Source organism: Barbus barbus (genome assembly GCF_936440315.1).
Source record: "Barbus barbus genome assembly, chromosome: 4".
NCBI classification, from domain to species: domain Eukaryota; kingdom Metazoa; phylum Chordata; class Actinopteri; order Cypriniformes; family Cyprinidae; genus Barbus; species Barbus barbus.
The window spans coordinates 7,199,258-7,226,960 of NC_136732.1; the positions used below are offsets into that span (position 1 = coordinate 7,199,258).

Sequence of the window (27,703 nt, forward strand, 5' to 3'; positions counted from 1 at the left end):
ATTAGTTGCTAATAGAGATGGGCGGATGATTTGTCTGATGATTTGTCACGTAACGTTACACACTAAAACCGAAACACACAGCTTGTATCAAATGCTAAGTTATCTCAGGGCATGTTTTACAGATAATCTCGGCAGTCTATTAGTTAGTTAATTAGTGCGATAAGAAGAGAGACTAATTGAGAAATATAGTGATAAAGAAGATTAGAAAGACATGAGAAAATATATTTCCTCCTCCTGATGACAACAATTCCAAGTACAGATGCATCAATATCGTGCAGGTTGCAGAAAATGCTGAGCAAGCAGTACAGTGTGATCTAGAAATAAATCCTGATGATAGCATTTCTTCTGTCAGTAACTTAAAGTAAGAAGCATAAGAAACATGGGTCAGTAGATGGCAGGTCTACACCGTCTACAACTTCTTCTGCACGTATATCTGCTGAAGCAGAAAGAGCTGCACTACTTGTTAAACATGCTGCTTTGAAGAAGAAACAAGCTATTGAACGACAAGAGGCTGAACTAAAGGCTAAAAGAGAAAAATTTGAGCTAGAATTTGCCCTTGCAGCGTCAGATGCAAAGATTAAAGTTATCAAGCAGTATGAGAGCTGTCGGTCTTCAACAGTAAGCCACAAAGAAGTACATCTGGAATCAGGTAGTATAACACCTCATGAAGATATGTTTCAACCTCTTAGGCCACAGTCAACTAATAACATGGTTCCAAATGAGTCTTATTCAGGTAGAGAGGGAAACGTAGTTGATACTTTATGCAATGCTGTGCAGCGACAAGCCAATATTGCTGAATGCTTAGTGAAGCATCAAAAATTGTCCATGCTTCCTTCAATTGACATTCCCATTTTCAAAGGAGATCCTCTCGATTATAAGCTGTTCATTCGAGCTTTTGAACATGGAGTTGAAGATCGTACTGATAATGATAAAGACCGTTTGTACTTCATGGAACAGTATACGACTGGAAAGCCTAAGGAACTGGTTCGTAGCTGTCTGCATATGAACCCAGCAGAAGGCTATCTTAAGGCAAAGCAGCTTCTAAGAGAGCATTTTGGAAATGAGTATCAGATTGCAGTTGCTTACATGAACAAAGCTCTACAGTGGCCTTCTATCAGACCTGAAGACGGAGAAGCACTTCACTCCTTTTCATTGTTTCTGTCAGGATGCTGCAATGCAATGTCAGATATAAGTTACATGGAAGAAATGGATAATGCAGCAAATTTAAGAGCCATTGTGGTGAAACTTCCATACAAATTAAGAGAAAAATGGCGATCGGTGGCATGTGAAATTCAAGAGAAGCAAAATGTTAGAGTGAAGTTCAAGAATTTAGTTGATTTCATTAACAAGCAAGCAAGGATTGCTCTTCATCCTGTGTTTGGAGACAAAGGAAACTTCAACAACTAAAGGACAAGCTAAGTTACATGCTGAAGCAGGCATTTATAAAAAGGCTGTAACAAAAAGGGTCTTCACGACTAGTGCGGTAACGATTGACAAAAAGGTTGAAGATGATGACAAACTTTCATGTTAAAGATTGCAAAATACACGTCGACAGCCAGAAGAAACCATGTGTCTTTTGTAAAGGAATGCAGCACAACCTGGAATCATGTAAAAGGTTGAAAAGTAAGACACATCAGGAGAAAATGTACTTTTTACGTAGCAAAGGCTTGTGTTTCGGCTGTTTAAAGCATGGTCACATGTGTAGTAAATTAATCCTACAAATATTTATTTATTATTTAGCTTTTAGGGAATCACTCTTAAGAGTTGATCTTCATATGATTAATTGTTATTAATCAGAATGTCCAACTTATGCCTTGTTAACGACTTGTCCAGCAAGCATTAATAGCAGCAAGTTATCTCTTAACACGTTGTTTATTTCATTCGTGGCCAACGATTGGAATAAATCAAATAGTTAAATTTAGTTATCTAACGTTAGCTCCTGAGCGTAGGTAAAACGCGATCTTTTTGGCAAATAGTTACGACATGTTAAATCACATAACACAGACAAAAAGATTTCTTAATAAAGTCAAAGTTTTATTCACTAACTCTAATACACTACTGACTAGACAACATAAAACAGACATAAACACACATTCGTTGCAATGAATTGTTCGGATCTTAAGAGAGTCTTAGGTTCTAACTTAATGCTCGTTTTAGCCTGAGGAAACTCATAGACAGAGAATCATTCTATCTTTACTTCTCAAACGAGAGATATCCCGGTTTCAGTCAATAAAGAGATTTTTGCCTTACTTGGTCTTTTGCTTTCGGTTCAAAGAGTTCAGGCTTCTTCGGTTCAAAGAGTCTTTCCTTCAGGTGATGTCCGTTCTTTGCTCAGCTTGAGATGGATCACGTGCGGATTGGCTGCTCGGGAGGTCGTGTGACTAGAGCCCTCTTCAGTGGTTGGTCGTCTCGTTCTGACGTGATGGCGCTCAGGAAGCCGATTCAGGTCTTAGCTTCCAATGTTAAAGTTCTTTCAAAGTTTAACTGAGTCTTGGTGTTAGTTGCTTGGCTCCGCCGTGATGTTCGCGGCCAGAAGCGCTTTGCAGCGTGAGCAGAACGAGAGACTCTCAGGCGTGCGTGGCCTCCTGTTGTTTTCAAACTCTAACACAAAACTTTCGGTTGTGCATCTGGTTTTAACGGGCCGATTTGGGGTCCGCCTTTTGGGCGCGTGGTCCAATCGCAAGCGTTTCTGTGGGCGGAGCCCCGCCCTGCACAGTTGCGTGTTTTGCACACATTATCTGGTTCAGTTATTCATCACATAACAACTTATTGAAAGCAAGTTTCTATCCGTTATTGTAATCATAATATATGTAAACAAATCATTTCCATTCACCATAATACTATTCATAAAATTAGCTTTCTAAAGAAACCAAACACTTATATTTTGATATGCACAAAAATACACGTGACCACAGAGGATATTACTGGGTTAAATACATTGATTAAACCATCCCCAAATTCTAAACGACACAAATAGCAGGTGAACTGAACATCTACTGATCAGGCAAATTATACATTCTGGAAACAGATTTACCATAGATTTAAAATAATGCAACAGCTTATAAATGTCACAAACAGACACTTCTTAATACATGTTTAGATATATTGTATATAGTATTTCTTTTCTCGAGTATATTTTTCTTCACAGGAACTTATTATAACTCGTTCCCTTTTCAAAACACACAATATCCTTAAGCCAAGCTGTGGCTCCCTTTGTCCGTTTCTGTTGGTTTAGAGAATGCAACAGGAAAAACGCATTCCTTTCTTGGGCGAACGCGAGGTCATAATGTCACTTCTTGGGGAGCTCTGGAGCTCGTCTTAACTCCGAGTCGGCTGTAAAACCTTCTTCTTCCAGACGTTTTTCATGAATTACTGCAATAGATAGAGATTTAGGGAATATGGCGCCAGTAAAGTTAGGCTCCGGGAAGAGGAGTTCTGTTTTCTTTCAAAATGACAAAACGTGAATTTCCTGAGCTGGACCCTGGTTTATGATCCCAGGAAGAAAAGGGGAGTTCGGAGCGATGGGTTCCGCTGGAATGCGAGCTTTGATCCATCCTTGCATCAGGAATGTGTTGAAACTAGATGTGTGGTATCCTGATCAGGCATTACACATGAGCAAACAATGCAAGGATAGAATGAGCTGCAGTCAATGCTCTTTGCCTCATCCAACCATACTGCATATGAAGCCAAAGGAGACTGAGTGTCTTCCAGAAGACAAAACAGATAGCTGTGACAGACAATCTGTTACAAGTGCACTAGTCTATGCAGAAAAGGACACGAGTGAAGACAAGGATACCTATGAGAATGATTGTACTTTGTCAATCGTTCCTGTTCAAGTTAAGACTACGAAGGGTACAAAACTGGTTAAAACGTACGCCTTTCTCGACCCAGGTAGTTCTGACACGTTCTGTACAGAAGCATTGATGTCCGAGCTGAAAGTGAATGGAAGAAGGACTGGTATACTCCTGAGGACAATGGGAGATGAAAAACAAGTCAAAACTCACATAGTGTCTGGGTTGGAGATTAGTAGTCTAGATGGTGATCAGTTCGTCCAACTTCCTGACGTCTTCACACAGAGAACTATTCCAGTTCACAAGGGCAACATTCCACAGCAAAAGGATTTGGAGAGATGGCCGTATCTTAAGGACATTTGTCTCCCTAGTATCGAAGCAGAAATTGGATTGCTAATAGGAGCTTATGTGCCTGAAGTCATGGAGCCATGGCAAGTCATTAGTAGTAAAGACAATGGCCCTTTTGCTGTAAGAACTAAGTTGGGCTGGACAGTCAATGACCCCTTGGGAACAGTAATGACGTCACAAGAAAAGGAAGGTGTGTTCCAGTGTCTGTGAATCGCATATCAGTAGCCAGCTTAGAAAACTTGTGGCAACAGCAATTCAAGCAGGATTTCCCAGAAGCAGAAAAAATCGATGATCAAATTGAAATGTCCAAAGAAGACCACCAGTTTATGAAAATGATGTCCGAGTCAGCTAAACTAGAAGATGGTCATTACAGCTTGTGCCTGCCTCTGAAGAACAAGGCTATTCAGATGCCAAATAACCGTGTGGTGGCTGAACAACGGGCTCTGAATTTGAAAAGAAAATTAATCAGAAATCCAGAGTTCCATACTGAGTATACATTGTTCATGAACAATCTCATCCGAAATGACTATGCTGTTGAGCTGGAAGAAGACAGCCACAGACAAACAGATGGCAAGACATGGTATATACCTCACCATGGGGTGTACCATCCCATCAAACATAAACTAAGAGTTGTTTTTGATTGTGGGGCATCTTATCAAGGGATGTCATTGAACCATCATCTTTTACAAGGCCCCAACCTCACAAGTAGTCTTGTTGGTGTCATTACAAGATTCAGACAAGAAAGAATCGCCTTTATGGCGGATGTGGAAGCTATGTTCCACCAAGTTCGCGTCCATGAGGAGGTCTTCTTAGGTCTTCGCGTCTTCTTAGATTCCTGTGGTGGCCTCACGGAGATTATAATGGAGACTTGGTGGAACATAAAATGATTGTCCACTTATTTGGCGCTACTTCTTCACCCAGCTGCGCCAGCTATGCTTTGAGGAAGTGTGCTGAGGATCACGGCACATTATTCAAACCTGACGTTGCTGATGCTGTTCTTTGAAATTTTTACGTAGACGACTGTTTAAAGTCCACAGCCACTGAGACACAAGCCATAGAACTGTATCATGGTCTACGAACAATATGTTTCAAAGGAGGTTTTCGCTTGGTCAAGTGGACTAGCAACAGTCGTGCTGTGCTATCAGCTATCCCTGAGGAACTACTGCCAATGGAAAGAGCATTGGGCATCTATTGGGATGTTGAGTCAGACACATTTCAATTTAAGATAGTCATCAAAGATCGTCCACTTACTCGAAGAGGACTGCTCTCGATCGTCAGCTCTATCTATGACCCCATGGGTTTTCGTGCACCTGTAGTTTTACCAGCAAAGATGATCCTACAAGATTTATGTAGACTGAAAATAGGATGGGATGATGATCTGCCAGAGCAAGTAAAACAAAAGTGGACAGACTGGCTCAATGGACTTCATCAGCTTGAAGAGTTCAAGGTAAGAAGATGCATTAAACCAGCAGATTTCGGAGAAGCTGTGATGGCACAGCTACATCACTTCTCAGATGCGAGTGAAGATGCGTATGGTACAGCAAGCTATCTTTTTCTACGTAATCAACAGGATCAGGTGCACGGTGCATTGATTATGGGGAAGGCCAGAGTTGCCCCTCTAAAAAGGCCTACAATTCCACGAATGGAACTGACAGCTGCGAAAGTGGCCACAAAATGGATCTAATGTTAAGAAGAGAGCTACAGCTGGAACTTAAACCTTCAGTCTACTGGACGGACAGCACAGCTGTGCTTAAATACCTCAGAAATGAAAGCACAAGATTCAAAACATTCGTGGCGAACAGAGTCACAACAATTCTAAAGGGCTCAAGCATCGAACAGTGGAATCATGTTGATACCGCATCAAATCCAGCAGATTGTGCCTCAAGAGGGCAGAAAGTCTATACTTTCCTGCAAAATGAAAAATGGATCTCAGGCCCAGAATTTCTATACCAATGCCCAGAAAAGTGGCCAAAGAACATGGACCAAATGATGATATCTGTAGATGATCCTGAGATCAAGAGGTCAGTGTTGGTCAATTCAACACAGCAACAATTCAGTTAGACAACTGATGAATAATTTATCTTCTTGGATAAAGCTTCAGCGCACCATAGTGTGGATTCTAAAGTTTAAATCTATACTGTTGGAACTTGTGCAAAAGAGAAAGATCTTTACTGCAGAGACTCCAGTTAACTTAACTAGAGTGGACAAAAGGATGACGGACATCAAAGCTAAATGGAAAGGAAGTCACATTTCAGTTGATGATTTGAAGGAGGCTGAGCTTGAAATAGTGAAGTTCTGTCAAAGAGAGAAGTTTGCTGAGGAGATATCAGCTTTGCAAAATGGACAAGCCATAAAAAGAGGCAGTTCGATCTACAGGTTAAACCCTCAGTTGCACAATGTAGTTTTACATGTCGGTGGAAGACTTGGCAATGCTGCTATGCCGGAATAAGTCAAGCGGCCTATGATTATTCCGAAGGATCTTCATGTCACCAACTTGATCCTCCAGAATGTTCATGAGAAAACAGGACACGGTGGCAGAAATCACATGATTTCTACACTGCAACAGAAATACTGGATACCAGGTGCCAAATCTGCAATCAGAAAAATGCTTGCAAGATGTGTTACTTGTCGTCGTTTACATAGCTCCACAGGAAAACAAATGATGGCAGATTTACCATCAGACAGGGTGATGCCAAATGATCCACCTTTTACAAGAGTAGGTGTAGATTATTTTGGACCATTCATGGTTAAACGTGGAAGAAGCCTTGTCAAGAAATATGGAGTTATCTTCACTTGCTTGGCAATTCGTGCAGTGCACATCGAGGTTGCTACTTCGTTGGAAACCGATTCCTGTCTAAATGCTATACGTCGATTTGTAGCCAGAAGAGGACAAGTGAAAGTTCTCAGGTCAGACAATGGGACCAATTTTGTAGCTGCTGAGCGTGAGTTAAGACAATCCATTGAAAAATGGAACAACCAGAAGATTCAGGACCATCTCAGCCAACAAGGAATTAAGTGGGTTTTCAATCCTCCCACTGGGTCTCACCATGGTGGGGTATGGGAGAGACTGATACGCTCAATAAGAAAAATCCTTAATGCTACAGTTAGAGAACAAGTTCTTGATGAGGAATGCATTCAAACTGTTTTCTGTGAGGCGGAGGCTATAATAAACATTCGTCCAATCACAGCAGTATCAAGTGACATAAATGATCTGGAAGCTTTGACTCCGAATCACTTGTTGTTACTCAAGACAAAGCCATCATTGCCTCCAGGACTGTTTGACCAAGATGACCTGTATTCTAGACGCAGATGGAAACAGGTGCAGTACGTTTCTAATTTGTTCTGGAAGCGTTGGTGTCGGGAATACTTGCCACAGTTGCAACAGAGACAAAAGTGGAACAACACAACAAGAAACTTCTCTGTTGGAGACATTGTTTTTGTAGTTGATGCCTCTGCCCCTAGGAATTCATGGACGTTAGCAAGAGTCATTGAAACCATTCCTGACAAGAAGGGCCTTGTCCGACAAGTCCGCATTAAGACAAAAGCAAACATTTTGGAAAGACCTATAACAAAACTTTGCCTGTTGCAGGAGGCAGAATGAGTAGCCTATATAGTGAAGGCAATATGTCTTTAGGATCCTAAATTTGTGTTGTTCTGGACTTTCACCAAGGGTTAAAATAATATGGCTCCATATGTTTAAATTTAAGTAATTGTTTCAAAGAGTCCAATTTTTGTTCAAATTCAGTAATCAATGTTATATTATGTGGTGCATTTCAGTTTTTAATGTTTTTGTTTGGATTATTTGCATTTGTGAACTTACTTTATTCATATGTGCCATTTAGATAAATATTCTGTATTTTACTGTACATAGAAAATTTGTACTATGTCAAAATTGTGTACTGGCTCTTTAAGAATCGCATCAGTTAAGTCTGGCGGCAGTGCGTTCTTTGGAATACAATGGAGTCACACAGTTTTCTTTACCGCATCCGTGATATTTGAGATTTAAGATAACGGTGCTGATGATTTGAGGAATGAGGTTCACCTGTGATGTTTCTAAAAAACAATCTTTTCGGTGTTTCACAGTACACACTGATGATGGCTTAGGCCGAAACGCATCTGTGTGGACATGGTAACAATAAATCTATGAAATTATACTTTGAGAGTGCGGTTTTTCATCTTTATTACTTTTACATATTACACAATATCATCTATATTTAATGCAGCAATTCTGAACAAAAAGTATACATATTTAATAATAAGACACAGGTCTTTGGAACTTTAATTGCACACGAGACTTAAATTATTATCAGCGAGTAAGTTATTGTGGCGTTTTGGCCCCAGTCTAAAAGGGCTGTTATAAGTTTTACACTTCACCAGATACCACTGTGTTTGCAGAGTTTGAAGCCCCCCAAGCTTCCACTCTTTTTCGGCAGAAATAGAAAAAAAAGCCCCAAAGCTTCATAATGCTTCATCCACCCATCACTACTCGCTAGCTAATGTTTTCTGATTTTACAGTGTTTGAGGGAATATTTTGTCACACAGATGAGTCAGCTAGGGAAGAGGAAGGACAGGCATCACAGCTAGGGACAGCAGGTGGATTAACTGCAGTTAGTGATCTAGGGACTCCGGAAAGTGGCCCAAAGCAGGTTCATCTCCCTCAGTACCCCCTCAGCCGGTTTGGAGCTCAACAAAGAGCATTTAACAAGACATGGTTTTAGCAATTTAAATGGCTGGAGTATTCTGTAACCAGAAACTGCACATTTTGTTTTTCATGTCGCCTGTACGGAAGGCAAAACATTCGCGCTAATAAAGATGCACTCATTTGCTCTGGGTTTTCAAATTGGAAGAGGGCTTTGGAATCCTTCCGGGAGCATGAAAGAAGTGCCCTCCACATTTCCACCATGACATGCTGGCAGAGTTTTAAAAGCACAAAAACTCATGGGGATGTAATTGAGCAGCTGAAAACTGCTAGTGCAGCAGAAATCTCAGAGAGGCGCCAGTACCTTCACCGTATTGTGGCAGCAACCACCTTTTTAGGAAAACAAGGCATCTTTATTGAATGTATGAAGCTCCTTAAACAATTTGACCCATTTCTACAAGAATATACTCTCCCTTCTCATACCACTTACCTCTCTCATTTTTCCCAAAATGAAATTTACGCAAAAGGGCTGTCACGGTGCACACACGAGGGAGGAACCAGGAACACGCAGACAAGGATTTAAACTCAAATAACATACTTTACTGAGGACATCAAGGCAGGGCAAGACAAGGCAGGGCAAGATACAGACATCAAACACCGGGGAGTAACGAGTAGACCAGACGAAATCTAACTGAACTGACAGGACTATAAATACACAGGTAAATCATAGATAATGAGACTAACATGGCTGGACAAGAATTAAACTGATTACATTTAACAAGGACAGGAAACAAACCAAATATGGACACAAGGGGCAGGAACACATGACACACACACGACAGAACCCTGACAGTACTCCCCCCTCCCGAAAGGCTCGTCCCGAGCCTTAACAGTTCCATCAGGGAGGGGGGGTGGGCGCTCTGGAAGCCCCTCAGGACAGACATCCACAGGAACACAGGACGGGGACCTCCAGAGCAGAACAGACGGAGGCCCCGTCGGAGCTCAGGAAGCCATGGCGGAGCAGGGAGCTCAGGAGGCCATGGCGGAGCAGGGAGCTCAGGAGGCCATGGCGGGTGGTATTTGTGGCCGTGGCATCCTTCATCGGCCCGCCCACCCCACCCAGAGCTCTACTACCCCCCCAAAAAAATTTCCATGGGGAATCCAGGGGGTATCAGGAGCCCTCCGGGGCCAGACAGACAGGAACAGGGACAGGAACCCGATAGCCCTCCAGGGCTAAACTCACAGACACAGGAACAGGACAGGACCGCCCACAGGAACAGGAGCCCACCTGGGCTAGCTCGGAAGTAGAGGCTTCTTAATGGGCATGACAAGGAGTCAGGGGCCCTCACAAGGTTCCCTCAGCAACCGCTTCCATTTCCGCGACGGGGGTCTCCATGGACAAGACAAGACATGACATGACAAGGTAAGTTTAAAATGTTCCTGTGGGCACAACAAACACAAACACGGCTCTCCTGGCCGTGACGTGTGGACTTGATCCACGGAGAGGGTAATGGCGGCCGACGAGCATGAGTCAGCGGCAATCTGGCGGGCTTGAGTCAGCGGCACAGAGGCTGGCCGGCGGGCATTGAGTCAGAGGCTGGCCGGCGGGCATTGAGTCAGAGGCGGGTCGGCGGCGTGAACAGGGGAGCCGCCGACGGTGGGTGGGCTTTCCCCACGGTTGGCAGCGTTGATCTCCTGCGAACGGCGGGCTGGAGTGAGCGGCAGGCTTGGGATAGCCGCGGGCAGCGCCGGATATCTCCCGCGATCGGCGGGCTTGACTCAGCGGCGATCCCGTGGGCTTGACTTGGGGGAGCCGCCGACAGTGGGTTGGCTTTCCCCACGGATGGCGGCGTGATCTCCCGCAATCAGCGGGCTGGAGGGCTCGGGGCCAGCAGACTCACGGCACTCGCGGTGATCCCGCCGAACTCCCACGGGGACTTGCAGTGGGCTAAGGCGGGATGCCGAGTGGCAACTTCCATGCCGCGAGACAGACAAAACAGGAACAAACAAAAGACTATTTAAAAACGGAAAACAAAACGAGGTGAAGGGGCGCCGCTTACTGTTTTGGTCTGGTCTTCTGTCACGGTGCACACACGAGGGAGGAACCAGGAACACGCAGACGAGGATTTAAACTCAAATAACATACTTTACTGAGGACATCAAGGCAGGGCAAGACAAGGCAGGGCAAGATACAGACATCAAACACCGGGGAGTAACGAGTAGACCAGACGAAATCTAACTGAACTGACAGGACTATAAATACACAGGTAAATCACTAATGAGACTAACATGACTGGACAAGAATTAAACTGATTACATTTAACAAGGACAGGAAACAAACCAAATATGGACACCAGGGGCAGGAACACATGACACACACGACAGAACCCTGACAAGGGTGTAGTGCGAGAGTGTTTTCTTGGGCTTCGGAAGTTACAGGGCTTTGATGCAAAGTCCATTGCAGATGAAATAGAGGCAATGTTACAGTCGCACAACTTGGGTGACCTACTGTGTGTTTCACAAGCCTATGATGGGGCATCTGTCATGAGTGGAGCAGTGGGCGGTGTCCAAGCCCGCTTCAGAGAGCGACACCCTGAAGCAGTGTATGTGCACTGCTATGCACACGAACTCAACCTTGTTCTGTGCTACACATGCAAAGCTATACCTGAAGCTACCGCATTCTTTGAACTGCTGGAGAATGTGTACACATTTTTCAGCAACTCACTTGTGAACCACAATAAGTTCATAGAAATCCAGAAACAACTTGGATTAAGGCCATCTGAACTTGTGCAGCTCTCCACAACAAGATGGGCGTGCCAGGTGAGGTCTGTCAATGCTGTCTTGAACAACCTTTCTGCCATTTTAGAGTGTCTCAGCAACATGAACACATCCATGGCCCTAGGGATCCGATCAAAACTCTGCAAGACAAAGACACTCTACATGCTTGTGATGTTTTCCAAACTCCTCGGCATAACAGAAGGTCTGCATCGGTACCTGCAGGGGGAAAGTTTGGACTTGAGCAAAGCAGTTCAGTACAAGACGGCAGTGCTTCAAACTTTGACAGAGCTCTGCACAGACTCTGGTGGTGAAGATGTGTTCAGGAGGGCCATGGCCTTATGTGAGGCAAATGACATCCAGCTCCCTGTTGGTCCCAGGCAAAAACAAAAAAGATATGATGGTTTTGTGGTGGAGTCAGCCTGTGGGTCAACCTCCAATCTGACCATCTCAGATGAATTCAGACAAAAGCTTTTTTATCCATGTCTGGACAGGATGGTAGAGGAACTCACCCATCGGTTTTCAGGTCTGGGAGAAGCACTTATGTCAGGTATTCATGCTTGCAACCCAACCTCAGAGACCTTTCTCTCTGAAGAAGCCCTCAAAAGCCTTGCTTCCCATTATAAGATTCAGTTGAAGCCAGAAGAACTCCTAGTGGCTAAAAGTTTCATCAATAGAAGGATGGAGAAAGAGACAGTCCCTGACACCTCCACTGTGTTCCAACTGCTTGATGAAGACATGTTTCCCACCCTGAAGGCTCTCTTCCAAGTTGCCCTGACGATTCCAGTAAGCAGCTGCAGCTGTGAACGCTCCTTCAGTGCCTTGCGCCGTCTTCATACATGGTTAAGGAACACCATGGGTCAAGACAGGCTCAACGACTTGGCCATCATGTCAATTGAAAAGGACAATTTGAATGACATCAACCCTGACAGCGTTATTGACAGATTCGCTAAATTAAAGCCACGTCGATACAGCCTTATGTTGCCGCAACAGAAATAGAAGACGACAAAAAATGCTTGATCAAGACAACAATAGGAGAGCAAAGATTTAGAGGGTTTGTGAGAGAAAGAATGGAGGCACGGCAGTTGGAAAGGAATGCAAATAAGAAATAGAAGAAAGTGTGTAGGAGGAAAAGAATGGAGAGTGAAAAAGGAGCAAAAGAATGGAGATGTTTAATATGTTTACTAAATAGGTAAGATATACAGAATTTCTGTATGGTTAATAGCTTTTACATGTATATATTTATTAAATTCGGAGAAAGGAGATAAGTCTGAAAATGAGCAAGGAGGAAAAATAAGTGAGTGAAGAGGCAAGGACACGAATACACCTGTGGAGCAGGAGAGGCTGGAGGACAAGAGGAGGAGAGATGATGAGGGGAGTGAGAAAGAAGTGAAAAGCAGAAGTTAAGAGAAGGAGACAGGAGAAAAATGTGTGATGAGGAGTGGAGAAATTGGAGAGAAGAGGACAAGTATAAGTCTGGATTTGAGGAGTGGAGAAGAAAGGGATGAGTGAGGGAGAAAGCAAAGAAAATGAAGGAGGATGGAGGAGGACGTAAATGAAGGAGAGAAAATAAAAGATAATGGTCTGGTGATGAGGAGGAAGAATAAGTGAGTGAAGAGGCAAGGACACGAATACACCTGTGGAGCAGGAGAGGCTGGAGGACAAGAGGAGGAGAGATGATGAGGGGAGTGAGAAAGAAGTGAAAAGCAGAAGTTAAGAGAAGGAGAGAGGAGAAAAATGTGTGATGAGGAGTGGAGAAATAGGAGACAAGAGGACAAGTAGAAGTCTGGATTTGAGGAGTGGAGAAGAAAGGCATGAGTGAGGGAGAAAGCAAAGAAAATAGAGATGAAAAGAAATGAAATATGAAAGCAGGTGAATTGGAAGAGGGACAAGAGATGAAAATGCGTTTAGCAGTAAGGAGTGAAGAGCAGATGAGTAAAGGGGAGCACAGATGCCAGAAGTAAATGTAAGAGAACAAGATTTGCATTTAATCTTTTTTGCATCTTAAGTTTGTGATCAGAAACACTTATACTTTCTTTGGTTTATACTTTCTTCTTTCAGTGGAAGACATTTCCAGAGATGAGTGGAGCATGAGTAAGAGAAGAAGAGTCAGGAGAAACGTGACCAGTAGTCAAACAAATAAAGTACCATAACATAATAATATATGGTCATGTTGTTTATCATACTGTGCTATTTCCCAAAGAAATATAATTTTAGTAAATATTCCTCTGTTGGCCTGATATTCGATTTAGAGTATTGAAGACCACATTTACTTGGCACTGCAGCATTTGCTGTTTGCTAGTAGAGCAGCCTAAATTATCATGGCATGGATTCTGATGTAGCAAATTTGTCAGCTAAGCACAAAATAAACAGAACTGAACTCTTAAGATTAGTAATGATGTTTACACCAAATTCCAATTTTACCTATGTAGGCTAACTTAAAATTCAGATAATGGTTGCCTCTTTTTAGTTGCCAGGGGTGAAAATGAGTCATCCTTAACATTTTTGGGTTTTGGATTCACTACAGCTGGAGAACAATTAAATACAAAATAGGTTGTAGGCTCTACTGGCTGAATTTTTTTTTTTTTTTTTTACTGAGTAACTATCATCATTTTCCCAGATAGTGTATAGATTTTTAGGCATTCTATTATCTCAAACAGCCTGAAAAATAGTGCATTTAGCTGACGTAATTGGGAAAAAATCTCCCTGGGGGAGCATGCGCCTGGACCCCCCTAGGTTTGGGCTAAGCCCCGAATGTTTACATCGTCTGGCTCCGCCCCTGGTAGTAAGCATCCGGTTCGAAGGAACATATTCTGAATTAGGTTTAATACTGGTTTGGAGTGAGCTACAGTGTTCCTATTAGACAACCAGGAGTCATGCAGAGATGATATGTAGCTTTAATGATTGCTCCGATGGACATGTGCAAGGTTTCTAAATCAATAAAGAATAAAAAAATACAAACTGAATCACTGAAATGTTCTTCGTGTCACATTAAAGTAAACAACATAACTCAGCATTATAAAGTGTCCCTTTTGTTATTACAAGTTATAATAATCGTTGGTCTTACACATCAAGGGATCAACGTCACATATTACAGCGTGCAACTCGTGCGCAGTAATCAGTTTGCGGTGATATCAATGAATTAAACTAGTAAACAATGTCTGCTACAGATACTAACACAATTCAACATTATAATAATGCAGATAACACTAAACTTACTTTGTCCATCACTCATACAACGTCCCTATAATGCGAGCAATCAAGTGAAGTTTCCAGTCAGAATGGCTGATGCAACACAAGAGCGCAATGCTCGTTAACAATTTACTCAATGTCCGTATACAGGTAATTTGCGTAAATCCATTCCGTACGGCGCCTATTACAAACCCGATTCCAAAAAAGTTGGGACACTGTACAAATTGTGAATAAAAACAGAATGCAATGATGTGGAAGTTTCAAATTTCAATATTTTATTCAGAATACAACATAGATGACATATCAAATGTTTAAACTGAGAAAATGTATAATTTTAAGGGAAAAATAAGTTTATTTTAAATTTCATGGCATCAACACATCTCAAAAAAGTTGGGACAAGGCCATGTTTACCACTGTGTGGCATCCCCTCTTCTTTTTATAACAGTCTGCAAACGTTTGGGGACTGAGGAGACAAGTTGCTCAAGTTTAGGAATAGGAATGTTGTCCCAATCTTGTCTAATACAGGCTTCTAGTTGCTCAACTGTCTTAGGTCTTCTTTGTCGCATCTTCCTCTTTATGATGCGCCAAATGTTTTCTATGGGTGAAAGATCTGGACTGCAGGCTGGCCATTTCAGTACCCGGATCCTCCTTCTACGCAGCCTTCCAGGCATTGTCATGTTGGAAAATGCAAGGTCTACCCTGAAAGAGACAACGTCTGGATGGGAGCATATGTTGTTCTAGAACTTGGATATACCTTTCAGCATTGATGGTGCCTTTCCAGATGTGTGAGCTGCCCATGCCACACGCACTCATGCAACCCCATACCATCAGAGATGCAGGATTCTCAACTGAGCGCTGAAGCTGATTCTCAACTTCAAGTACCTCGGTGTAAACATCTCCGAGAACCTGACTTGGACTACACACATCCAATCACAGGTTAAGAAAGCCAGGCAAAGACTGTACCATCTGCGACAGCTGAGGAAATTCAGGGTCTCACCAGCAATCCTGAAAACTTTCTATTCAGGGACCATAGAAAGTGTATTGACTCAGTGCATCTCAGTGTGGTATGGAAACAGCTCCAATCAGGACTGCAAAGCACTACAGAGAGTTGTGCGCTTAGCTGAGCGCATCTCAGGGTCTGCTCTCCCCTCTCTGCAGGACATCTACCTCAAACGCTGCAAAAGTAGAGCTGTTAAAATCTTCAAGGACTCTAATCACCCTGGTAACTGTCTATTCACTTTGCTTACATCTGGTAAGCGCTTCCGTAGCCTGATGGCAAAAACTGAGAGACTTAGGAGGAGCTTCTTCCCCCAGGCCATCAGGCTCCTAAACTCTAAACTCTAACTCTGTGTCATAATATCACTTGACTCCATGTAATATCACCATATCAATAAGTTATTCATAATTTTTTCTCCATGTAAATATCATATATCAATAAGCTATTCATAATTTTTCTCTACCTCATATTGCTGCTATTCAAATACCCTGTACAACTTTTTGCACACTATTTTTTGCACATTCCTCTCATTACTATTTGTCAACAACATACTGACCTGCACATTTATATTTATATTTTTTATCCTATCTTATCTTATTTTATCTTATCTTTTATTTTATGTTTGTACTTCTTCTTAATATTTGTATACTTTATAATTGCACTGTCCTTGGAGCGGACCTGACCTACATTTCACTGCTGGTTATACTCTGTATAATTGTGTATGTGACAAATAAAACTCTTGAATCTTGAATAACAACTTGGGTTGTCCTTGTCCTCTTTAGTCCGGATGACATGGCGTCCCAATTTTCCAAAAAGAACTTCAAATTTTGATTCGTCTGACCACAGAACAGTTTTCCACTTTGCCACAGTCCATTTTAAATAAGCCTTGGCCCAGAGAAAACGCCTGCGCTTCTGGATCATGTTTAGATGTGGCTTCTTTTTTGACCTATAGAGTTTTAGCCGGCAACGGCGAATGGCACGGTGGATTGTGTTCACCGACAATGTTTTCTGGAAGTATTCCTGAGCCCATGTTGTGATTTCCATTACAGTAGCATTCCTGTATGTGATGCAGTGCCATCTAAGGGCCCGAAGATCATGGGCATCCAGTATGGTTTTCCGGCCTTGACCCTTACGCACAGAGATTGTTCCAGATTCTCTGAATCTTTGGATGATATTATGCACTGTAGATGATCATAACTTCAAACTCTTTGCAATTTTTCTCTGAGAAACTCCTTTCTGATATTGCTCCACTATTTTTCGCCGCAGCATTGGGGGAATTGGTGATCCTCTTGCCATCTTGACTTCTGAGAGACACTGCTACTCTGAGAGGTTCTTTTTATACCTAGTCATGTTGCCAATTGACCTAATAAGTTGCAAATTGGTCCTCCAGCTTTTCCTTATATGTACATTTAACTTTTCCGGCCTCTTATTGATACCTGTCTCAACTTTTTTGGAATGTGTAGCTCTCATGAAATCCAAAATGAGCCAATATTTGGCATGACATATCAAAATGTCTCACTTTTAACATTTGATATGTTATCTATATTCTATTGTGAATAAAATATAAGTTTATGAGATTTGTAAATTATTGCATTCCTTTTTTATTCGTAATTTGTACAGTGTCCCAACTTTTTTGGAATCGGGTTTGTACATGCGCATCTTCGTCGCCGGGGCAAACATGGAGAATTCTGAACGGGGGGGGCACAGTAACTCGTTTGGGGGGGCATGGCCCGCGAGTGCCCCCCCTTGGCGCCGGCCCTGGGTCTTCCCTTGTAACCCATTCATTTACCTGAGATATGGTTTGATTACCGAGGTTTACCGAGGTCAATCTTTGATCTTTAAAACACCACCAGAAGCAGAGAAATTCCTCGACTCCAAGGAGATTTCCGGCAATTCCATTTAAGAGACCTTCAGCAACAGCATCGATGATGGGACCTCAGCATAACTCCAGGGAAGATGATGAGCAGGAGATGACTACCTAGGTTGTAAGTTATGGTACATTCCCCTGAAAGACACTGAGTGTGCTACAAAGAGTTAAAGGACGCTACAAAGGTTCAGTCTGTTTATTTGATGACAATCTTTACATAATGTAGCCTAATGTAAATGCATTTGTCACGCACGGGATGTCGTGTGAAGAAATCGGGGAATGAGGAAATTAAGCTAATTGCATCGCTGTCTAAAAAGAGTCACGGCTCGTGATTTTGTTTTTCTTTTTTCTTCTCAAGCCTCAGGGTCGCTATACATGACCTTGTAACAATCCACTTATACTTCATCAAAAATCATAATAAAAGGACTTTATAGCACGCTTCAAGAGCATGGCTTCGTAACGATTGCGACTGCAAGAAGTATTTAATAACCAAAAAACAAGGTAAAAAAAAAAGAAAAACAGGACAATTTCATAACTTGCTTAACCAACCAACGTGTATTGTCCAAACACTTTTACCCTTCACACAGACATAGATTTGCATTGCTCGTACCCCCACAAGTTACATCACATAATCAGCAGACAAATTCGACCATTTGAACATTTCTCAAAGTCCGTTTTTAAAGATCCCATTCCATTTAATTTAATCCACTATAAAACGCGTTCATTTTACGGCCGTTTGAACTTGTACCAAACATAAACAGAAAACAGCGGTTCGGAACTTGCAAATTGCCTCCTCTTACCACACCGGCATTTTGAAACAGCGCAGCTCACTCGTGGAAAATAATGAATACTCCGTCCAAAAAGTCCGATACAGGGCCCATCATTCCGATTTTCGATGACTCGATGAAAAAAAAAAAAGCGTAGGTGAACGCCAGTCCAGATTTGCATGGCATAAGCGGAACTACCTCTCTTCAGCTTTTTTGTCGTCTTATATCCATATGAGTCCACTCATCATACACACACCCCTTCCACCTCACACTTTTCTTCCCCATCAGGTCATAAATCTTTGTTCAAATACACACAATTGAAATTTTGATTGCACTAAATCGGGTGATAAAGGTGGGAAATATACTGGGATTTATGTGTATGGAGAACCAAACCTGCATAAATTAAATATGAATAAATGAATGAATGAATAAATAAATAAATATATTAATGAATAAATAGATAAATAAATGTGATAATAGGAAAATAAATAAATGAATAAACAACTTGATAAAATAAACATGATTAATTTGCAATAAAATAAATTTTTCACCTCTTAATTTATTTTCTGCTTTTAGACATTTATAAATGTTTTTTTTTTTATTAATTTTTTAAAATTAACGGAAAGTAGTAATTCTTTGTCCCAGTTATTAGACTAGAAACCAACCATCCACTGCGTGTCTGACTCTGGGTGTCATCACCCTAGGGTCTGAAGTTCCAGACTCGAGGTCGACGATGCTGTGGGAGATCACATAAGTAGCTTCAGCTTCCTGTTTTTATTTCTGGAAAATATTTTAAATATTTCGGCACTAATGCGAATAACGTTCTGTGAAAATAACTTACAACTCTCCAGCTGATCTGCCACATCCCGTAGCAAACTGGACAAAGAATTACTACTTGCCGCTATTTTCTTTGAAAACTCTCATCTCTATCGATTAGCTGGCCTGACGACGCTGCGACGTGTGAGCTCTCAACCAATGATGCACTGAACCTACACAAGGACCATCTTCCTCATTTACATCTTACACACGGAAACGTAAAAATAAATAAATCAAAAAATAAATACATGTGGGAATAAATCGTTAAAAAAAAAATGAATACATAAATATATAAATAAATCTCAAAATAAATGTATAAATAATAAAAATACATTAAAAAATAATTAGTGAAAAAATTAAAGTGAATTTTTTTTTAAATGTATAAATGTCTAAAAGCAGAAAATAAATTAAGGGGGGGGGTGTATTTTATTGCAAATTAATCATATTTATTTTATCGTCGTTTATTCATCTATTTTTTCATTAATATATTTATTTATTCATTCATTCATATTTAATTTATGCAGGTTTGGTCCTCCATATATGTGGGTTCCAACACATGTAGGGATTCAGGGGAATGAAGAGGCTGATGAGATGGCAAAAAAAGCTACACAAGAATGAAGTTGAATTGAAAGTAATGTATGGAAGAGTTGAGTGCAAGAGTATTATACAGCAAAAAATAAAGCAAATATGGCAGAAAGAATGGGAAGAATGAAATAAAGGCAGACATTATTTTTCAATTCAGCCTACATTAATGCACACAGCATTCACAAGATTACAGAGGAGGGAATAGTGTGGTAATCACTAGATTAAGACTGGGGCATTGTGCACTGAATTATGGGCAGGCAAGCATCCAGACGGCAGATGTTTGTGTGGAGAATTAGAAACCGTGAAGCATGTAGTAATGGATTGTGAAATTCTTCGTGCTGCAAGAAACCGCATGTTTTCTGAGCTGATGGAAGCCGGAGTGTCATCTTTATCTTTAAAATAGATTCTTGAAAATAAGGAATATGACGCAACAAAGGTTGTTATCCATTTTTTACTCCACACTGGTCTTTATTGGAGGATTTAATCTATGAGATGGAGTTCTTCAGATGAACTGAGGAGGGCAGCAATACGCATTTGTAGCATCTAAGCTACCGCAAATCACACAAGAAGAAGACTTTTGAAAGCAGGTGAAAGGCTTTTATGAAATATGTGTTACCAAATAAACCTTACAGTGTCATTTCTGTGTAAAAGTTTTTCCACACAGAGCTGGTCAATTCAAGTCACCTTTATTTATATAAACCATTTCAACGGATATTCGGCGGTATAAGGAAGTGACGTCTTTGTTCCTCTGACTTTTCCTGTTAGTGTTCGAGCGCATTCAAAACAATGGCGGCAGGCGCTTTATGCACAAGTGGCAGTGTTGCCAATTTAGCTATTTTGTAGCTAGGTTAGTGACTTACCTGCCCCCTTTGAGATTTTTTTCAAAAGTTTAGGGACAAATATAGCAATTGCTTGGATAAACCTTATCTAAATTCTCATCTGCCCACTGATCTATATTCATCTTTATATAGATCAGTGAATTTGCCATTATGATGTCATCTAGTGACATTTAGCTAGTAGTTTTAGCTACTTTCAATTGAAAGCAGTTGGCAACACTGCACAGTGGGTTTGCGATTAATTTATTTAATCCTGCTGTTTAAAATGTCGAAATTAAAATTAGATCCTTGTTGCTCGGTGGTTGTGTGATCCCTCTGGCCTGGAACTAACATTAATTTAAATAATCGTAAATTAAAGGGTTTATATGTCGAGAAACATGCCTGGATGAAGCGAGAAGCAGAATAGCAACTAGCAACTCCAGGATATACAGTGCACATTTCCATTCAGGTAAGGACAAGTTCTTGTTTTTTCCATTTGATTCTTTGTATTTCTTTACGTTAACTCTTCAAGTATGATGCAGCATTGTGTTTTCGTCATTGCTGACATGTGTGCCTAGCGTTTTGATCACTGATCTATTATAGAGAACATTATATATGGATCAGTGGTTTTGATTCTTGTTTCGTGAAAAAGGCCAAGCTTTTATTTCCGTTTTATTGCAAGCGTTATGTGGGCTATAATTAAATATGAGTTCTCAATAGTTGTCTAGCTATCTTTACTGCAGTTAACTGTTTCACAACTCAACATTCAAGTTTACAGAATACATTTCTATAATGTGTTACTCACTACATTTATCTGCAGACGTTTACAAAAGCTAAAGTAAACATTTTTCATCACATATTAAGCTTGTCTAATGTTAATTCCAACATGTTCTGATGTATTAAACAATAATACTATTATTTATAAATATTGTGCATTAAATAAAATAATTGTTTTCCTACTTTTGTCTTTAGGAAAGCCATCATCTGTAATGTAAGACACCTAAGACAGTGAGTGCTACAGGGAGACAGGACAGTGCCAAACCACATGTGACCATATGAACACCCAGATGTGTTTGAGAACTTAAGGATGAAATGCAATGTAGTACTCAAAGCTGCTCATGGTCAGCCTGCTGCTTTTGATATTGATCACGTTAATAAATTAGCTGGAAACAGTCTCTGTCTTTTGTTTATATGCAGTACTGGTCAAATGTCTGGACACATTACTATTTTTTATGTTTTTGAAAGATGTCTCTAATACTCATCAAGCCTCCATTTATTTGATCAAAATTACAGACAAAATCAGTAATATTGTGAAATATTACAAAAATAATTATCCGTTTTAATATTCTTTATATTTATTTCTGTGAGGTAAAGCTGGATTTTGAGCAACCATTACTCCAGTCTTAAGTGCCACATTATCTAGCAGAGATCATTCTAATGTGCTGATTTGATATTTGGTTATTGTCAGTGTTGGAAACAATTGTGCTGCTTAATATTTTTTTTGGAACCTGTGATACTTTATACAGGATTGATTGATTAAATCCTGGCAGGGATTTTCAAAATATAGAAAAATTTCCTAACAGTATGTCTTTACTATAACAAAAAAAAAAACAATTTAACGTCCTTGCTGAATAAATGTATTCATATTCTTAAAATAAAATAATACTGACCCCAAACTTTTGAACAGTAGTGCATGTTGATACGAAACATTTCTATTATAAATAAATGCCGTTCTTTTATTCAATGAATACTAAAATTATCTCAAGTTTATAAAGAAATATTAAGCAGTACAACTTTTTCCAACACTGATAACAAATCAGCATATTAGAATGATTTCTGAAGGACCATGTGACACTGAAGACTGGAGTAATGATGCTGAAAATTCAGATTTGATCACAGAAATAAATTATATTTTAAAGCATATTAAAAAATAAAACCATTATTTTAAATAGTAATATTTCAAAATATTACTGTTTTTGTCTATATTTTTTATCAATTAAATGCAGGCTTGATGAGCATTGGAGACTTATTTCAAAAACATGTTTCCTGTAAATGTGCATAAAAAAACATACATACCCACATATATACTGTATTTAGTGTGTGCATTTATTAATCTGCATGTAGACTATACTTTTATCAAAAAAAAAAACTAATAAAGGTTTATGCAAAACACGGTAGTCAGCATTGAATTGCATTCATCTTGTTTATTTATGACCACATGATGGCTCAGATAGAGCATTTAAATGCTTTCTAGCACTGTTCCACAGCAACAAACTTGACCAAACTAAGCACACATTATAAAACTAATGAAATCAGTGATAATGGCATGAAGTGATTAGCTTACTAGCATTCATTTAGCGTTGTAATAAACATGCATGTTCTGTAAAGCGGCAGTGAAACGATATGTATTGTGAAAAGTGCTGTACAAATAAATATGAATATCTGCATAGACATAGACTGACCCAGCAATGCAAGTAAAATGTCTACTAAAAGCCTCCCCAGACATCTTAGCACAAACCATGATAAGTTCGTAAGTAACACGGTTTGTCTTGCTTCAGTTTAACCGAACATAAGACTGATGTTATCCATTGTACAAAAAAATGATCCCAACTTTTCCGCTGAGTTAATTGCAAGCATCCAGACTGCAATACATTTAACGTTACCGCCATCTCTCGTGTACACGCACGCAGCAGCAATCAGAGCCGCTTTGAGCTGTCCGGAAGACTACTTTTAATGTTCTTTGTAAGTTTGCACCTCAGTCATATTTAAAGGGTAATTCAAATTTTTTTTTTAATACCTAACTTGTATTTTCGCTAGACTTAAAAAGTATGTGCTGTAGGTTTTGATATATCTGAGATTTAAAAATGGCGCTACCGGAAATGCTTCAGGACCAGACATGCGCAGTAGCGTTCCAACGCCTTTGTGGTTTACGTCCTTGAAATGGTCTATAGCCCTTTTAAAAATACAGATCGTGTCAAAGCAGTTTTACAGTCTCAAATAGGAAAATAGTGTCAATAATGTAAAAGGACAATAGTAAACACTCAATTTTCAGTTAAAGGCAGTTCATTGAATTCAGTGATGTCTTTTTCCCGTATGAATTAACATGTGCTTCTTAAGGTTTGATTTATATGTAAAAGTCTTTCCACACTGAGGGCAGGTGAAAGGTTTTATTCCAGTATGAATTAACATGTGAGTCTTAAGGTATCCTTTACATATGAAACTCTTTCCACACTGAGAGCAGGTAAAAGGCTTTATTCCAGCATGAATTAACATGTGAGTCTTAAGGTATCCTTTACGTGTGAAAGACTTTCCACACTGAGAGCAGATGAAAGGCTTTTCAGAAGAGTGAATTACCAAATGATTCTCAAGGTGTCCTTTCTGTGTAAAACACTTTCCACACTGAGGGCAGCTGAAAGGCTTTATTTCATTATGAATTAACATGTGCTTCTTAAAGCTTGCTTTACGTGTGAAAGTGTTTCCACACTGAGAGCAGCTGAAAGGTTTTTCTGAAGAGTGAGTTACCAAATGATTCTTAAGGTGTCCTTTCTGTGTAAAACTCTTTCCACACTGAGAGCAGGTAAAAGGCTTTATTCCAGCATGAATTAACATGTGATCCTTAAGGCTTTTGTTACATGTGAAAGTGTTGCCACACTGAGAGCAGGTGAAAGGCTTTTCCTCACTATGAATTATCATGTGATTCATAAGGCTTCCTTTATGTTTGTAAGTGTTTCCACACTGAGAGCAGCTGAAAGGCCTTTTGACGTCTGTTATTTGAATGCTGCAACTCGCTGATTTTTCTCCCTTCACATCATGATCTTTCTGACACTGATGTTTCTCCTCCACTTCATTCAGATCTTGTCTTTCTTCTTTCACTTTCTTCAGGCCTAAAAATAAATCATTATAAAGATGAAAATCACTTGGGGCATTTGAAAAATAAAAAGGATAAAATATTTGTGTAAAACACTGCATTATGTTGCCAGGCCAGTAGATGGCATTCGTTTTGTAAAGAAACGCTACACATCTATAGGCTGAACATGTAATACTCATGCGCATGATGCTACTGTATTTACAAATGGGGATCCCTTTCACAATGCTGTTGCCTGTGCGAAATTAAAAAAAAATAAAAAATACTGAGAAGCAAACATTTGTTGTGTAAATGTACCTTTTGAAGTATTGTTAAAAGTATTTGTCTAATTTACATTATTTTACAGCTGTATACAGGGAACCTGCAGGTATCAGCCCTTCAAATTTAATACTTTTTAAAGGAATCATGAACTGCATTTTTTTATTATGTTTCCTAAGGTGTACCTACAATGTTTTTCAATCAAAATATAATGTTTCTTGAGCTGCACATTTTATGTCTTTACATAGAAATAAATGATGATTTTTGCATCTGATTTGAACACAATGTTTGAAGGGGTGTGTCTACTGTGAGATGTCAATGGAAATGCCCACTGCTATGACTGGCTAACACCTTTACATAGGAAGAGTATTTGAGCCTGCTTCCTATGTCTTTACCATTCCAGCTGTTGAGATTATCTAAAGTGTTAAGTACAGCATTATATATTTAGATCTACTCTCATCACATGAAAGGTTGCAGCGGTGAGCATTAAGCAGATGATTGTCTGTTTGAGCTAATCATTACATCTCTTTTTCTGTACTCTCACAAAATGCTTTCAACATAACTAACAGCAAACATTATGTAAATACTTTCAAACGTTCATTGTGTTGTGTAAGAGAACCGTTGATTATAACGAGAGTTTTAAGTGGGTGCTGCATTGACTGCTCCATCAAACAGGGATCATTCTTTGATCGCTTTCTGTAATTTAACAATATAAATAACTGATTATAGTCATGCTATTAGGAGAAACAATGTTTAATTTGAACAGTGGCTTGATTTATATACACCACCACCACCAAACATTGAACAATTTTGAGGCAAATAAAATCTGACTTAACTTGACCACTTAATACTTAATTACACCAGAAATCACTGATTATACATTTGAATAAACACGTTTACTGCCATGTTGTGACAGTGCTGTCAGGTTTATACCTAAAAGTCTGTTTGGAAAGCCTGCTGCAAAACTGTTACTGAATTACAGTGAAATGTAACGAACAAGCAAATAATGCTCTACTGAGACATTCATATGCTTGAAAATAACCACAGTATTATAGTGACTTTACTTCAAATGTGGATTATTCTAACGTAAAAACAAATTCAACAAGTTATTCAGTTTTATGATTCCAAAAAGCACAAATTTAAGCAAAAAATAAAGCCTAATATTTAAATCTCCTCAGTGTCAGTTCAGTCACATTTCCATAAGAACTTTGAAACATGGATTTAAGGCATTTTAATGACAATTAAGGTCTTATTTTTACATAAAGGATCTGTGGATGTACCACAAACAGTCATTAAAGATGAATGAAGAATAAACACCAACCTCCTTGTTCCTCGTGTTTTATTCTCCATGGTTCTGGTTCCTCGTGTTTTATTCTCCAGGTTTCTGGTTCCTCATGTTTTATTCTCCAGGGTCCTGGTTCACTCGTGTCCTCCTCTCTCTCTTCTTTAACAAACACCATCTTCACAGCAGATCTCAATTCAGCTGATACTGCTCCAGATATTCCTGCTTCAAAACTTAGACACGACTGTGAGGATGAGAATATTACAGGTATTTATTGACCTGATAAAAAAATCTGTATTTTTATTAATTCATTAACAGAAACAACATTTCTAACAAACAGAGAACGCGGTGAATCTTCTTCATCTGAGGTTTAATGGTATTTGGCCAACATGTTTGTGTTTTAGCGCCACCCGCTGGACTGGAGTGAAGCGGCGAGAGGAGGGAAATAATACGGGGAAATTACTTTGTGCGTCTATAAGGTAAGATGGTTTGTTTTCCTTTGAAGAAGCCGATCTGCACAAATGAATGATAAATAAATTATAGACTCGCATGGTAGTTGATCAGCTTAGTTGGGGACAATTCATTTCCAGCGATATCGTCGACCTGATTGCAATTTATTTTTTCCTTTTTTCATTTTACACTATTGACACACTATTTCCTGTTTTTTTTTGTTTGTTTTTTTTGGATATTGTGCAGTTGCTTTGACACAATTTACATTGTTAAAAGCGCTATATAAATAAAGGTGACTTGACTTGACTTGATCAACACCAAACAGTCTAAGTGAGAGAGGATTGATTGGGAAAAATGAGAGAAATCAAATATTTCAGTGAAAATCACACGATCGGTTCATTAACGGTTAAGGGCCATTCCACCGAATAGTTGCTATTTGCTTCCAAAACTCTTCGTTTTTAATCTTTCTTTTTTTTTTTTTTAAGGGCACCTATTATGCAAAATCCACTCTTATATGGTGTTTGGACATAAATGTTTGTTTACAGTGTGTGAACACAACCACCCTACAATGATAAAAATCCACCAACTCCTCATTTTTTAATCACCTATAAACCTATTCAGTCTCACTAGGCCTGCCGTTTTGATTCTCTAAGCAAAGTGGTTCCCAAACTGGGGGGGTGCGGCAAGGATGACCCAGCGGGCACCTTGATGTCAATTTGACCTCAAATATTAGTCAAGGTTTGATCAAGATGCTATATAGTATCGTTTTAAATTCAGCCGGTGGTTAACTGGGTAAAAATAGGAAGTTATCCCACACTAAAATTGTTTTTTTTTGTTTATTGAATGAGTGAAAAAAACAATAACAATAGTCATCGTCAAATCACAACAACAGTCCAGGGTCATTCAGTTTTTCAGTCCAGAGGAAGTGTGAAGTCCTTCAACAAAGCCACTGCTTATTGCTTTCAAGTTCATGGAGAATTCAATACATTTAAAATACATTTTCAATTCAAGTTTGAATCTTACAAAAAGAGGTGTACATTTGGAAAATTTACATTTATGAATATGATATTTAGCTAACAGGAAAATAAGGTTTATGAAATAAGTATCACCTTTTCTCATGAAAGCCAAAAATGACATTTCTATAAGTAAACTCAAAAATAGGATTCACATAACATTTGATAAAGTCAAGAATGTCACACCAAAATAATGTTGTGTAAGAGCAATTCCAGAATAAATGTAAAGATGTTTCATTGTTT

At 39.6% G+C, this 27,703-nt stretch overlaps 1 protein-coding gene across 1 annotated transcript; it reads right to left on the reverse strand.

The window, feature by feature from the left end:
• Nucleotides 1–22,778: 22,778 nt before the first annotated feature.
• LOC306869160 (uncharacterized protein) lies at nt 22,779–26,375 on the reverse strand. Its single transcript, XM_079415789.1, has 2 exons — nt 26,037–26,375; nt 22,779–24,476 (listed from the first exon to the last, which is right to left on the reverse strand). The coding sequence occupies exons 1-2, from the start codon at nt 26,173–26,175 to the stop codon at nt 23,665–23,667; spliced, it is 951 nt and encodes a 316-aa protein (XP_079271915.1). The 5' UTR covers nt 26,176–26,375; the 3' UTR covers nt 22,779–23,664.
• Between the last annotated feature and the right edge of the window lie 1,328 nt (nt 26,376–27,703).